At 35.1% G+C, this 13,107-nt stretch overlaps 1 protein-coding gene across 1 annotated transcript; it reads left to right on the top strand.

The window, feature by feature from the left end:
- Window positions 1-390: 390 nt before the first annotated feature.
- LOC124373440 (deoxyhypusine hydroxylase-like) lies at window positions 391-10,782 on the top strand (the record flags this gene model as incomplete). The annotated part of the gene is given in 3 exon segments (XM_046831811.1): window positions 391-738; window positions 6,299-6,619; window positions 10,386-10,782. Coding segments are annotated over 3 exon segments (906 nt in total). The 3' UTR covers window positions 10,691-10,782.
- Window positions 10,783-13,107: the final 2,325 nt, after the last annotated feature.

Below are 13,107 nucleotides of genomic sequence, written 5' to 3'. Positions count from 1 at the left end.
CACTGACTAGTTATCATATATGTTACATATTTTACAAATAAATAAAGCGACCGCGAATTATTATATAGTATACTATTTCTACTATGTAAAAATCATAGTTGTACTATAGTCATAGCTGTTGTTGTACTTTGGTACATAACAGCTATGACATGACGTATAAGGCTACATGACACAAATACGTTTTTTTGCTACCGTCCAAACACGAACACGCGAAATTTGTCACTGTATTTTTAATAACACTTCATTCTTGTTGGATTGATCCCATTGGCCATTTCAAGGATAAAAACAATTGTAATGATTTAGGATTACTCATGAAAATGATAACTCTATGAATCACTGTGATGTACGAGACAGATCCCAGGCTAGTTTTGCGTTATTAATCACATTCTCATTTATAGGTTAGTTAAAAAGCCCGGTTTGAAATTTATCTGTCTATCTACTTTCATACTTAAATAATAATGATTTCTGTCTCTGAAGAAAAAATAAAAGCTATAGGCGGTGTTTTAAATGATCAAACAAGACCGTTAAAGGAAAGATTTAGAGCTTTGTTTACATTGAAGAATATTGGTGGAAAAACGTCTATTGACTGCATAAACGAGTGTTTTAGTGATCCTTCTGCTCTTTTAAAACATGAATTGGCATATTGTTTGGGTCAAATGCAAGATGCACATGCATTACCTATTCTTGTCAGTGTTTTGGATAATGAGTTGCAAGAGGATATTGTGAGGCATGAAGCAGGTAGGCCTAGACCTTAGTTAAGCAAGGGGTTTGGGGTAGGGTACAATAAGCGGACCCGGTTTTTTATATCGAAGAATATAGCCTAGTCATCGATACCTAATATTCGCATCTCAAATCCTAGACCAGCCTATCAATCAATATAAAAGTACCTATAGTCCTCAATAACAATCATATGTTTTAAATTAAAATATGATTTTAATAGTTACGGTGATCAAACAAATTATTATAACCAAAATTAGGAAAACTGAAGACGGCCATATTTACTCCTCTCACAGTTAAACTTACAGTTGTTTCTTTCCCACAAATTTCACTTAATGGGTTTTTTCGGTACGAGTCCAACATGTTGATGCCACGAAAAAGCAACGTCGTGTAGTTTTCTACGTACCAGTAAGATTAAATGCCGGGGCAGCAAATCACGAATTTGACGTTACCAACGTATTCTGCTCACCCTCCTGAACAAAAAATATATATAGTACTATGGGGTGCAAATGACAAATAACATGATTTTAGGGGGTATATTGATAAGTGGTTAAGTTCCTAATGTTTTAATGTTCAGTTTGTGTGCTGTGTCTGGATAATCTGTTTACTTGAATATTATCTGCGGCCGGGACTGATAGCAGCCTGATAACGTACCTGTTATCTGAGTTCTCCGGGGCATGGGTCAGTTCTACACAAGATATCGTGTTCAGTAGGTCGGATTGAGTGAGTGCGTTTACAATGATGAATCAACCATCCACTAGTTCAACCAACCCTAGTCAATTGTGTGTGTCGGAGTGTTTCGTAGGGCACGTAAAGAGTTTACGTTTTAACCGAAACGAAAGTATCTCTTTTTTAATTGAACATGGAATTTTTAAAAATGAGTGTAACTTATGTGTTCGTCGTGCGGTCGAGTGGTGTTTTTTAAACTGGGAGACTTTGTCGTTTCGTTGTGATAGACGACTTTTTTGTTGCTGCTGCTCAGCTGTATCCGCCAACACACTAATGGTATGTGTTCTCTGATCCATCTATATATTTGAGTTTTTCATGATTTATTTAGTTTTTTTAACTTTACATAATTGCCTTTGCATTACATTTCAATTTATATTTTTGATCAGCCCCTCTAGTATTTTATATTTTACTGATAGGTACTATCTCGAGGGATGTTTTTCTTTTATTGACATCAGCGCGGGGCAGCACCGAAGGCCGGAGGCACTCGTAATTAATTTTTTTCTCGAAATTAAGAAAAACATTATTTATTTTGATCAAAATTCTGCTCATTTCTGTATTATTTTTCATTTACGTTTGCAAAGATGGTGGCGCAACCGATGACGTCATCACGAGGTTCAATCATTGGCCACAAAAGGTCACGTGACGCTAGACGTGGATGTAGAACATGGATATATTACTGAAAAGTTATTTAATTTTTCATTTTCTAGAACTTCGTTATTTCTCATTTCCACCCCATCAAACCTTATACTTTTTTGTTCTATATGACGATTCCAATAAGTTTTTAACGCAAAACTCGTATTTTTCAGCCCCGGCCGTTAATATGATAATTACCGTTTTCTAAAATTGACTGCCATTTTTAATAATCAGAATTACTTATGTAAAATTGAAATATTATCCTACGTGTATTAGCCTATTTGGTAATTATCATATTAACGGCCGGAGCGGAAAAATACAAGTTTTGCGTTATTAACTTATTGGAATCGTCCTATAGAACAAAAAAAGTATAAGGTTTGATGGGGTGCTGCCGAAGCCTGCGCTGATGTCAATTAAAGAAAAACATCCCTCGAGATAGTACCTATCAGTAAAATATAAAATTCTAGAAGGGCTGATCAGAAATATAAATTGAAATGTAATGCAAAGGCAATTATGTAAAGTTAAAAAACTTAATAAATCATGAAAAAACTCAAATATAAATATATAGATGGATATTAACAGAGAACACTTACCATTTGTGTTGGCGGATATAGCTGAGCAGCAGCAACAAAAAAATTGGATTTTTAAAAATTGCAACATTTAAAACTTCTACTCTTACTAATTTTTCTAATTTTCCTATCGCAACAAAACAACAAAGTCTCCCGGTTTAAAAACAACACGCGACTGCACGACGAACAAATACACTCATTATTAAAAATTCCATGTTCAATTAAAAAGGAAATAATTTCGTTTCGGTTAAAACGTAAACTCTTTACATGCCCTACTAAACACTCCGACACACACAATTCACTAGGGTTGGCGAACTAGTGGATGGTTGATTCACCTACTGAACACGATATCTTGTGAAGCACTGACTCTGCCCCGGAGAACTCAGATAACAGATACGTTATCAGGCTGCTATCAGTCCCGGCCGCAGATAATATTCAAGTAAACAGATTATCCAGACACAGGACACAAACTGAACATTAAAACATTAGAAACTTAACCACTTATGAATATACCCCCTAAAATCATGTTATTTGTCATTTGCACCCCCTAGTACTATATATATTTTTTGTTCAGGAGGGTGAGCAGAATACGTTGGTAACGTCAAATTCGTGATTTGCCGCCCCGGCCTTTTATCTTACAGCTACGGCCTATTTTAGAGTGTTTACAGCTGTTAATATAGATTATTATATAGGATATTATAAAATTAAACGTCGACCTGGAAAATTACGAAATAAAATTCTTCGATATAAACCGCTTATTGTACCCTACCCGGTTTTTATGTTGATTAGTGTAATCAGCGATACTTGATATTCATATATCGAATATGAGTCTATCAATTATATAAAACATATCTATAGTCATAAGAACAATCATATTTGAATTTAAATAATTAATATAATATGAATAGTGGCAATATCATAAATAATAAAGGAGCTACAACGATCAAACAAACAATTAGAACTGAAAATGGGAAAAACTCATAAATTATAACGAAATAACAACATAATTTAAACATTTATAACTCAAAATACGAAATATATGTAACTTTGTTTTCTCATGGGTAGCAATGATTAAAACAAGAAGTTGTTGTAATCTAGACAACGTGTAAAGCATCCTCTCTAGAAAACCGTACTTGTCTTCTAGGTATAAATACTCACATAGATGATCTGCAAGCAGATCAGCTGATATGCCACTTTTAAACTTTGTTTCACGATCCAACTCTTTGGATGCTGGTCAAGTGGCCATGGCTTTTGCCTGACCCATGATTTCCAGTGCTGAATAGGCTGCGACTACTAGTCCTCCCAAAACAGTAAATGTGAAATTAACAACAGGGGTCGCAAATTATAAATTTAGACCTGAGAAGAAGACTGATAGACTAATAAAATTATAAACTGGTTGTTTGAAATTTTCACTTTAGTCAGCAGTGCAAATATTGGGTACTACTACCCATCTACTGTTTTTTATTAGGCTATATATAAGTATGTATTATAAATATAAAAAGTTAAAGTCGACATTTATGAGTGCTCACGTTATCTGAGCTTGAATTAGGGTATTATCTCGAGATGTTCTTCTTTTTTCACCAGAAGAATGGAATGGAGCTGAAGTACTGATGGCCAGGGGCATTTCCAATTAGAAATTTCCCGACCCCAGATCACGCTCTAAATCGCCAACATGATCAGTTGTCGGAGAAGTTAGAGTAGGGCTACAATTTGCATATGATGATATTTCAGATTTTTTTTCATTTTTTCAACAGTTGATTCATCTATGGTGAAGTTGATCATCTTGTTTTCCTCTATGTTTTTTGTTGTCTTGTTTGCCATAACTTTCAGATATTGTGGAATTTTCAGTTCCTTTTCTTTGTGCAACAAATGCGGAAGACATTGTCCTGTAACTGAGGTTAAAACACTGTTATAATGTTGTTTTAGACGGGTTTAATATATTTAGCGGAATATGAAATATTTAGTGAACATTATTAATCAGCCTTTTAGAATTTTATGTTTTACTGATCTCAAGGCATGTTTTTCGTTCGTCGCCACATTGCAGGGCAGCACCAAAGGTGCTGGTATACCCCATGTTGATGGCCGGAGGCATTACTGTTAGTCCGTACAACTATCAGTGCTTTGTACGAGATTGAAAATCTTTCAGAAATTTAAAGCATTTTCTTTTTAAAAAAGCAAATTTTGTGAAGTGCCTGGAGTAAATAATTACCAAAATATATTTCTCGATTTAAAAGTAACACACAAGTATTTTAGGTTAACTTTTTTGTCAAAGGTTATTTTTCAAATTAAAAAATTGGTCGTGTGTTTATGGCATAATGTCTTTGGTCATAAGATTTTTATCACAGCATTTGGTCTCATTACAAATAAGTCACAATACCTGATTGTTGCATCGACCATTTAATAATCGTATGCCCACTGTGGATTAGATTTAAAACTTTGCATTCAGCATTGACTTTCTTTTTCTAACTGTAGCCATTGTCTAATAATGGCATTTGACAGTTTGCCCACAAAATACTTTGCATAATGAAGCAAATTAATTTAATACATTTTTATTGCATGTTCTACAGATATATGTGTTGTCTGCCCAGATGAAAAGATGATAGACCTTTTCTATGAAACCTTAGATAATAAAATGTTCTAATAATTAGTTGTAAATTAACATAATGTAGTAAATAGTTATTTTTAGATTATTATCAATAAATAGTATGCTAATTCTAACAAAAGTTCTCTGTTTTATATTTTGTTGTGTTGTCATACAGCATATTTATAAAAAAATTAGTTTTAAAAATATGTTTTGTAGATGTCTTAGTGTTAAGGTAAAATCATGCAATTCATTAGTGGCAGGGGAAGGTTTATATGTTTGATTTTGTAGTGTCTTTGTTTTGGATATTTTAATACATTTCCTGTAAAAGTAAGCCTATGCTATAATATAATAATTAGTGTAAAGTTTGCTATTGACAATGGGTGATTTGAAAAGATAACAGGATTTAAGACATTTTGTGTATTGTAGTTTAACAATGATGATTGTTCTTTTTTTAACAATCATCATTGTTAAAAAAAGAACACTATGTTTCAAGAATGGAATCTGTCCTCTTCTTTGGATTAATTATCACTAGTGCAGACTTTCAGGTTTATGCTTGGACTTTTTGAGATGAAACTTATCCTGTTTAGAATTTTTTTTGTATGCTTAACCTTGTGTCTTAATTTTTTTTTAACCTGAATAAGAGGATAGATTCCCATTGTCAAATGTAATTTTCTTTGAGCAAAGAGCAGAAATTATGTTATCCTGTAAGTGTGAGTAATTTTCCTTTACGAAACTCCTGCTGTCTTAAAACGAAACGAAACTCAACTGCATATTTGAAATTTTAATGAAATTAAAGGTGCATTTCTCAAAGTTTGATGTCTCTTATAGAACTAAACTGATGAGAAAAATGTTTTAAATACTTTAAAATAGATTACAGGAATATTAATTTGAAAGTGGAATGCTGTACATGTAATTCAGAAACTCGGTTTGTAACTTAACTAGAAAATAAAATGTAATCTTTACTAATTAAGCAAATTTTAAATTGTGCTGTCATTTTTTGTTTCTTTATTTTGGTTTTTCCAACTTATAGATTCAAACTAAGTTCAGTTTACTTGTGTATTTGCAGCTGAGGCTATTGGAGCGATTGGAACCCTGGAGGATGCCAAGCTAAAAGAGCTATTGCTGAAGTATAAGGATGATCCAGTGGTGGAAGTGGCAGAGACTTGTCAGCTGGCTCTGCAGAGGATGGAGTGGTTTGAGTCACACCCAAAAGAGAGAGTGAGTCCGTTCAACTCGGTAGACCCGACGCCTCCCAGCACCACGACCGACGTGGCTCAGCTCCGGCAAGTGTTACTGGACGACAACGAGACTCTGTTTAATCGGTACCGAGCGATGTTCGCGCTCAGGAATATTAACAATGAGGAGAGCATCTTGGCCCTGTGCGAAGGTGAGGGATTAGCACTATTATGCAATATTCATATGTGAAATTAGTTATTACTCAAAAGTATATGTATTAACGCTTCATAGCTGAAACCATCCCTTGATTTTATCTATTTGATGTTTAATATAATCAAGTAATCAATATATAAAATAACCTTAGTAATGTATCACAAAAATGAATGCATTGGTGCTGGACCACATCTGGATCACCAGAAATAAAAAAAACTTAATGTTTTGATTTAAAAATAACTGAGTCTCCAAGAGTACAATAAACATTAAAATAACTTCATCTACTATTTACAATATTAATGTACTATTCTGAATCAGAAAAACACGACACAATCTAAAATTAAATTTTTAAAAACCCTGATGACACTATCCTACCCAATAACGTGTCCAAAGACTGTACCGTAAATTGTTCTGCATTGCACTATAAATGGAAGGGTTTGTTTAATCAAACAAATTTTTTTGTTTAAAAACTATGTTACATTTTTAAATACTAAAAAGTATATTTGATTGAGGGGTTCACATACAGTTGTTCTTATACGAGGGGGTACCCAAAAAAACCGGAATTATTTTATAAAAATTATATATTATCAAATTTTTTACAATACGACCTATCTCCTTCAAAATAATCTCCATTACAACTAATACACTTGTCCCAACGGTATTTCCATTGATCAAAACATTTTTTGTAGTCATCTTTAGAAATGGCTGCAAGCTCGAGCTTCGTTTTTTTCTTAACCTCTTCAACGCTGTCAAATTGTTGCCTTTCAAGCCTCTTTTCATGTGTGGAAATAAAAAAAAGTCGCATGGAGCTAGGTCAGGCGAGTAAGGTGCGTGGGGCAGCGGAACCATGCCGTTTTTTGCTAAAAACTGCCTAACAGAGATGGCTGTGTGTGCCGGTGCGTTGTCGTGGTGGAAGAACCAGTCTCCAGTCTGCCACAAATCGGGTCTTTTCTGGCGAACACTGTTGCGCAATCTTCTTAAAATATCCAAATAAAATGTTTGGTTGACAGTCTAACCTGGAGGTACAAACTCAGAATGAACAATGCCTTTAGCATCAAAAAAGCAAATCAACATGGTTTTGATGTTTGATTTATTTGACTTGCCGACATATTTTTGGACGAGGTGAAGATGGCGACTTCCATTGGCTTGACTGTTGCTTCGTTTCTGGGTCATAACCATAGCACCATGACTCATCACCAGTAATTACCTTTTCCAGAAAATCGGGATCATTTTCGAGATGTTCTTTCAGAAGGCGGCAAGTTTCAACTCGATGTGCCTTTTGATGGTCAGTCAGAAGTCGAGGAACAAATTTGGCAGCAACCCTTTTCAGTCCTAAATCTCCTGTTAAAATTCACTGAACCGAGCTCCAAGTTAACCCACTACTCTCTGATAGTTCCTCAATTGTCTGTCGACGGTCGGTGAGCACAAGTTCACGAATTTTCTCAACATTTTCGTCCGTTTGAGAGGTTGATGGACGTCCAGAACGAGGTTTGTCTTCAATCGACATGTCGCCATTTTTAAATCGAGCGAACCACTCGTAGACCTGAGTTTTCCCCATAGTATCATCTTTGTAAGCTGTATTCAACATTAAAATAGTTTCTGCAGCATTTTTACCAAGTAAGAAACAAAATTTCACAGCTGCACGTTGTTCACTTAAACTTGCCATGACAAAAAACGAAACAAGAACAAAACAGGGTTAGCGAAAACAGTCACTAAGAACGAACAGAATGCACTAGGACAACGGAACTGGGGTCACTGAGCTCGCAATGGGTTGCGCGACACACGCCTAGCGGCAGGAATGTGTACTACACGCTGCCGGCTGCCAGCAATACAATTCCGGTTACTTTTGGGTACCCCCCTCGTAACATACGAGGGCAAATCAAATATAAACGGTAATTTTCAAAATTATATTTATTGAATAATACTATACAGAAACTATACTTTCAACATTTTTTCAATGTAGTCTCCTGCATTATCTACGCACTTCTGCCACCGATTTGGAAGCTTGAATATTCCCTGTTCATAAAAAGATTGAGGGCGAGTTGTTAACCAATCGCGCACGTGTGCTTTTCGACGTCTTCATTGTTTTCAAATCGTTTTCCTCCAAGTGATTCTTTCAGGGGCGCAAACAAAAAATAGTCACAAGGGGACAGGTCTGGACTGTAAGGAGGGTGTTCGAGAGTTTCCCAGCCCATTTCTTAATTTATCCCTTGTCAACAATGCGGTGTGAGGCCTTGCGTTGTCATGGAGAAGGATGACATCTCTAATGGGCACACCTCGTCTTTTGTTCCGGTAACTGGTTTTTGCTGACTGTAGCACCTGGCAGTAGTAAGCCGCATCATCACCTGGACCCACGTCTCATCACATGTGACGATGCGCCTCAAAAAATCTTCACCTTCTTCTTGAAATCGTTGCAGAAGTCTCCCAGCAATCTCCGACCTGACCTGTTTTTGATTTCCGGTCAACAACCTCGGAACCCAGCGAGCACTAATTTTTTCTGAAGCCAAGGTGGTCTGTGATTGCAGACTGAACACTCCCGTAGCTGATACCAATTTCCGACGAGAGATTTCTTGAACAGTTAACCGGCGATCACCTTCAATAAGCTGTCGAATCGCACTAATGTTGTCATCTGTAAGACTTGACCTTGGGCGTCGACCATGACTTTCGTTTTCAACACGTTCTCGGCCATCCCTAAATTCTCTGGCCCACGTATACACTCGATTTTGAGACAGAGTAGTGTCCCCAAACTGTGCCTGCAAACGAGTAAAAATTTCCGAAGGCTTAACACCTTCATTTGTTAAAAATTTTATGACGATGCGTTGCGCAACAGATGGATGTACCTCTTGCTCGGTCATGGCTGTACTGAAGGCAGAACACAACGCTAGTTTGAAGCAAGCAGTTCCCCCCACTCCTATTAAGCAAAACGACAATCGCCCACAGCCGCATCACGTCTGAACGTGTTTGGTACAGTCAACAGTAAAATTACCGTTTATATTTGATTTGCTCTCGTATAAATGCATAACACAAAAATTGTCTGGTTTTAGATTAATGTTTATATTGTACATTATTATTTGATATATGTAGTTTTAATGTAAAGCTTGATATTCTTTACATTGTTTGTGGTTTTTGTTACTTACCAGTACAATTGGCTGTACAATGTTATTGGCGAATAGAGAGAACTGGTCAAAATAGAAAATAAAAAAAACACAGGAATAAATATTAAAATAAAATTTCATACATTTGAAACTACAAAATTATTCATTTTGCTTGTAAAAAATTTTATATGCATGCAACTAAAAAGGGTAGATTTAAACTGTTCCTGTATAGTAAAATGATTATGCATATAATAAGTAGTTTTAATTACTAGGACCAAAGTGATTGATCTCAAAGCAAAATTGTGTTTTACTTACAAAGCGAAAAGAAGGTCGGAATTACAACTGATTGCCTAAAGACACTTTAACTCTGTGTTAAACAACTGTTGTTATCATACAGGAAACAAATTTTTTTTAATTTATCTTATTTCATCATAATTCAATAGAGTAATACTGTCAAGTTTACATATAAAAAACCGCTATGTGTTTGGATTCACTTCGTCTGAAACAAAAGCAAAGTTTGAGGTCAACACACTGAAAAACTTTGATTGTGCGCTGCTGATTTTTCAGATCTTTATAACAATGTAACACCAAACAATCACTTTATGGACCAATTGAGGAATAAAAAACTGCTGTTATTTGTGCTATATTATAAAAAATAATTTTTATTAGGTTTAAACTCCGGAGGCAGTCTGTTCCGTCACGAGGTGGCATTCGTGCTCGGTCAGCTGGCAGAACCTAGGAGTGTTCCAGCATTGACCGAGGCTCTGGAAGACCTCAGTCAGCATGAGATGGTGAGACATGAATGTGCCGAAGCTCTGGGAGCTGTAGCCTCGGAGGACTGCCTTGGCGTGCTGCGGAAATACCTCTCAGATGACAAGCGTGTGGTGAGGGAGAGCTGTGAGATAGCACTGGATATGTGCGAGTATGAGAATAGCCCAGAGTTCCAGTATGCAGACACACTGCTGAAAGTTTAAGAATCTCGATTTGTTATCTTTATATTATATAATATATATATTTGTAAAACAGTATTTGTACAACAATATGTAAATATACATATATTTTAGGATTTGATTTGTTCTTTCTTACTGTAGTTAAATCCTAATGGATTGGTTCTGGAAATGGTTTTTTCATTGTGGAATAAATTAAGTTTACTGTTGCAACACACTAGTGAAAAAGCTGTTAGCCATAGTGTTTCTTTTCGTTGAAGGATTCGTAACTAAGAAGAAATAAGAGTAGTAAACCCATCAGAGAGTTTACCAGACTTCAAATTAATCCAGCGTGTGGAATTTAAATGGTGAAATAACAATTATGACTATGGAAAACTTAATTTTTTTAAGAAAAAGAAGAGGCAAATCCTCTTTTAAGCCTTATTCTTCTTGTCCTCATGGGCCACTGGCCTGTGCGAGGATCTTATCAATCAGAATAAGAAGGAGAGTCAAAACAGTATAAGGTCGATGGTACTGATAACAAATGTAATACACAGACGGGATTTGAATATCCGCTATCTCAAACTGAGACCCAAAGTCCGTCTTAAGACTGCTCAACTATTAGCACTCCCAAACACACACACATTATTCTAAAGCACACCAACTCTTCCTCACACATAATTTTCAAGTATCAACGGCCTCTGATATTGGTCTCTACACTTGACTTATGATTTAAAAGGTTTTTAATAATTTTTCAACTGTAGTAAGTAGGCATTTCATTATTACATATATAAAATACATGTTTCTCCGGTGTTCGTGAATAAGAGTTCAGAAGTAAAATAAAACTGCGAGTGGCTCTTATTTCAGCTGTTGCGCATGAAGGAGCTCTTTTGATTGTAATGAATTATATTTGCAATGCCCCAGTTGTTTTTCTTGTTGCTCATTAATAAACTACAAACATTATAACTCTTCAGAGCAGACCCGATATGAGATCTCGATAAGAGTTAACGCTCAACAACTCTAACGGAATAACCTTGGACATCTCTGACAAGCCACAACCAATTGAAAAAACGGATGTAATGGTTTCATCCCATTTAAACATATTGATCTGGGTTGGAGGCCGAAGGGCTAACGACTTCCGTTGATTTCCGGTATGTGAGCCCTGTTTTGTAACCCCAATGGTTGTGGTGATCTCAGCTTTCTCCCTTTCTTCTTGTCTTAGCAACGGTAATGAATACATGTACGTTTATCCTACTCAAGAAGCACATGTTTTAGAAAAATATGTGAAATTATGATAATGAAAAGTATTAAATTCGAAACATATATTAAAAGCTATTAATGCTCAATGTAACTTAAATCAGTGAGTGAAGCAAGATCAAATGTTCAAATATAAAATCTAAATTCAAATGAGTGAAATTAATTAAATCCTCAATTTAATAATGGTGAGTACTATTTCTAAGCAACAAGACTTGACTACAATTATTTTTCAATTGCAGTGTTTAAAAAATTCAAAATTATATAAACAATAATTTGTGGTAGATAACTGAAGATGTAGAATTTTGCCATGTGGCATAACCAACATTGCACAATAGGACGTAATTTGATACTTGAAGCATTTAAGTTTTAATTACAACTTGGAATATTGAATTAATATAATATACTTTTAAGTTCATCACAAAGCTAAAATAAAGTAGTGCAAGATGAAAAGAAAACCTACAATCTGAACACTCACATATTGTGAAGGAAACAGGATTTTTCCGGACATTTGCAATCGTTCAGTGAAACAAGAAATCAGTAACACTACATTTCGAGATCTGCAATCGTAGTGTTACTGATTTCTTGTTTCACTGAACGATGGCAAATGTCCGGAAAAATCCTGTTTCCTTCACAATCCTTCCATCATCATAAATAACCTTCAAACAAAGATTCACGTATTCCCAACAAGGTGGGTCAATTAAACAATTACCTACACCCAATCTACTACTGAGGTCGTAAATTAATCGACTAGTTTAATTCAGTATCAATTTATGCGTTAGTTTTCCTACCTACCAAATTTTAAAAATTAGGTATTTTATAGAAAATACTCAAGTTTTGTAACACGGTACTTGTATTTATCAATAATACATTTTTAAATTCCCTTATACTCGTTTTACAGTAGGCTAAACTATTGGTTTGAATTATATTATTTTAATTTCGTATTAGAATGTAAAAACAATATTTTATTTACATTTTTTGGGACAAGTTTACTCCTATCATTTGCTACATGTTCATCAATTGAAAAAGTTTAGAAAAATGTACGTTTTTGCAAGTAATAAATATCCTAAATACGTTTTTTTTTAATTTCTCATAGTAAGAGGGTTTTTTGATCTATCAACTGAAGGTAGTTCCAATTTTTTTACTATAAAAGCAATTACAACTGACAACTGGAATTATCATTGGCAACAGTAGACTTCTTTTCATGTCAA

This window comes from Homalodisca vitripennis, unplaced genomic scaffold (genome assembly GCF_021130785.1).
Source record: "Homalodisca vitripennis isolate AUS2020 unplaced genomic scaffold, UT_GWSS_2.1 ScUCBcl_5564;HRSCAF=12348, whole genome shotgun sequence".
In the NCBI taxonomy this organism is placed as follows: domain Eukaryota; kingdom Metazoa; phylum Arthropoda; class Insecta; order Hemiptera; family Cicadellidae; genus Homalodisca; species Homalodisca vitripennis.
This window is presented reverse-complemented; position numbering and strand designations above follow the sequence as displayed.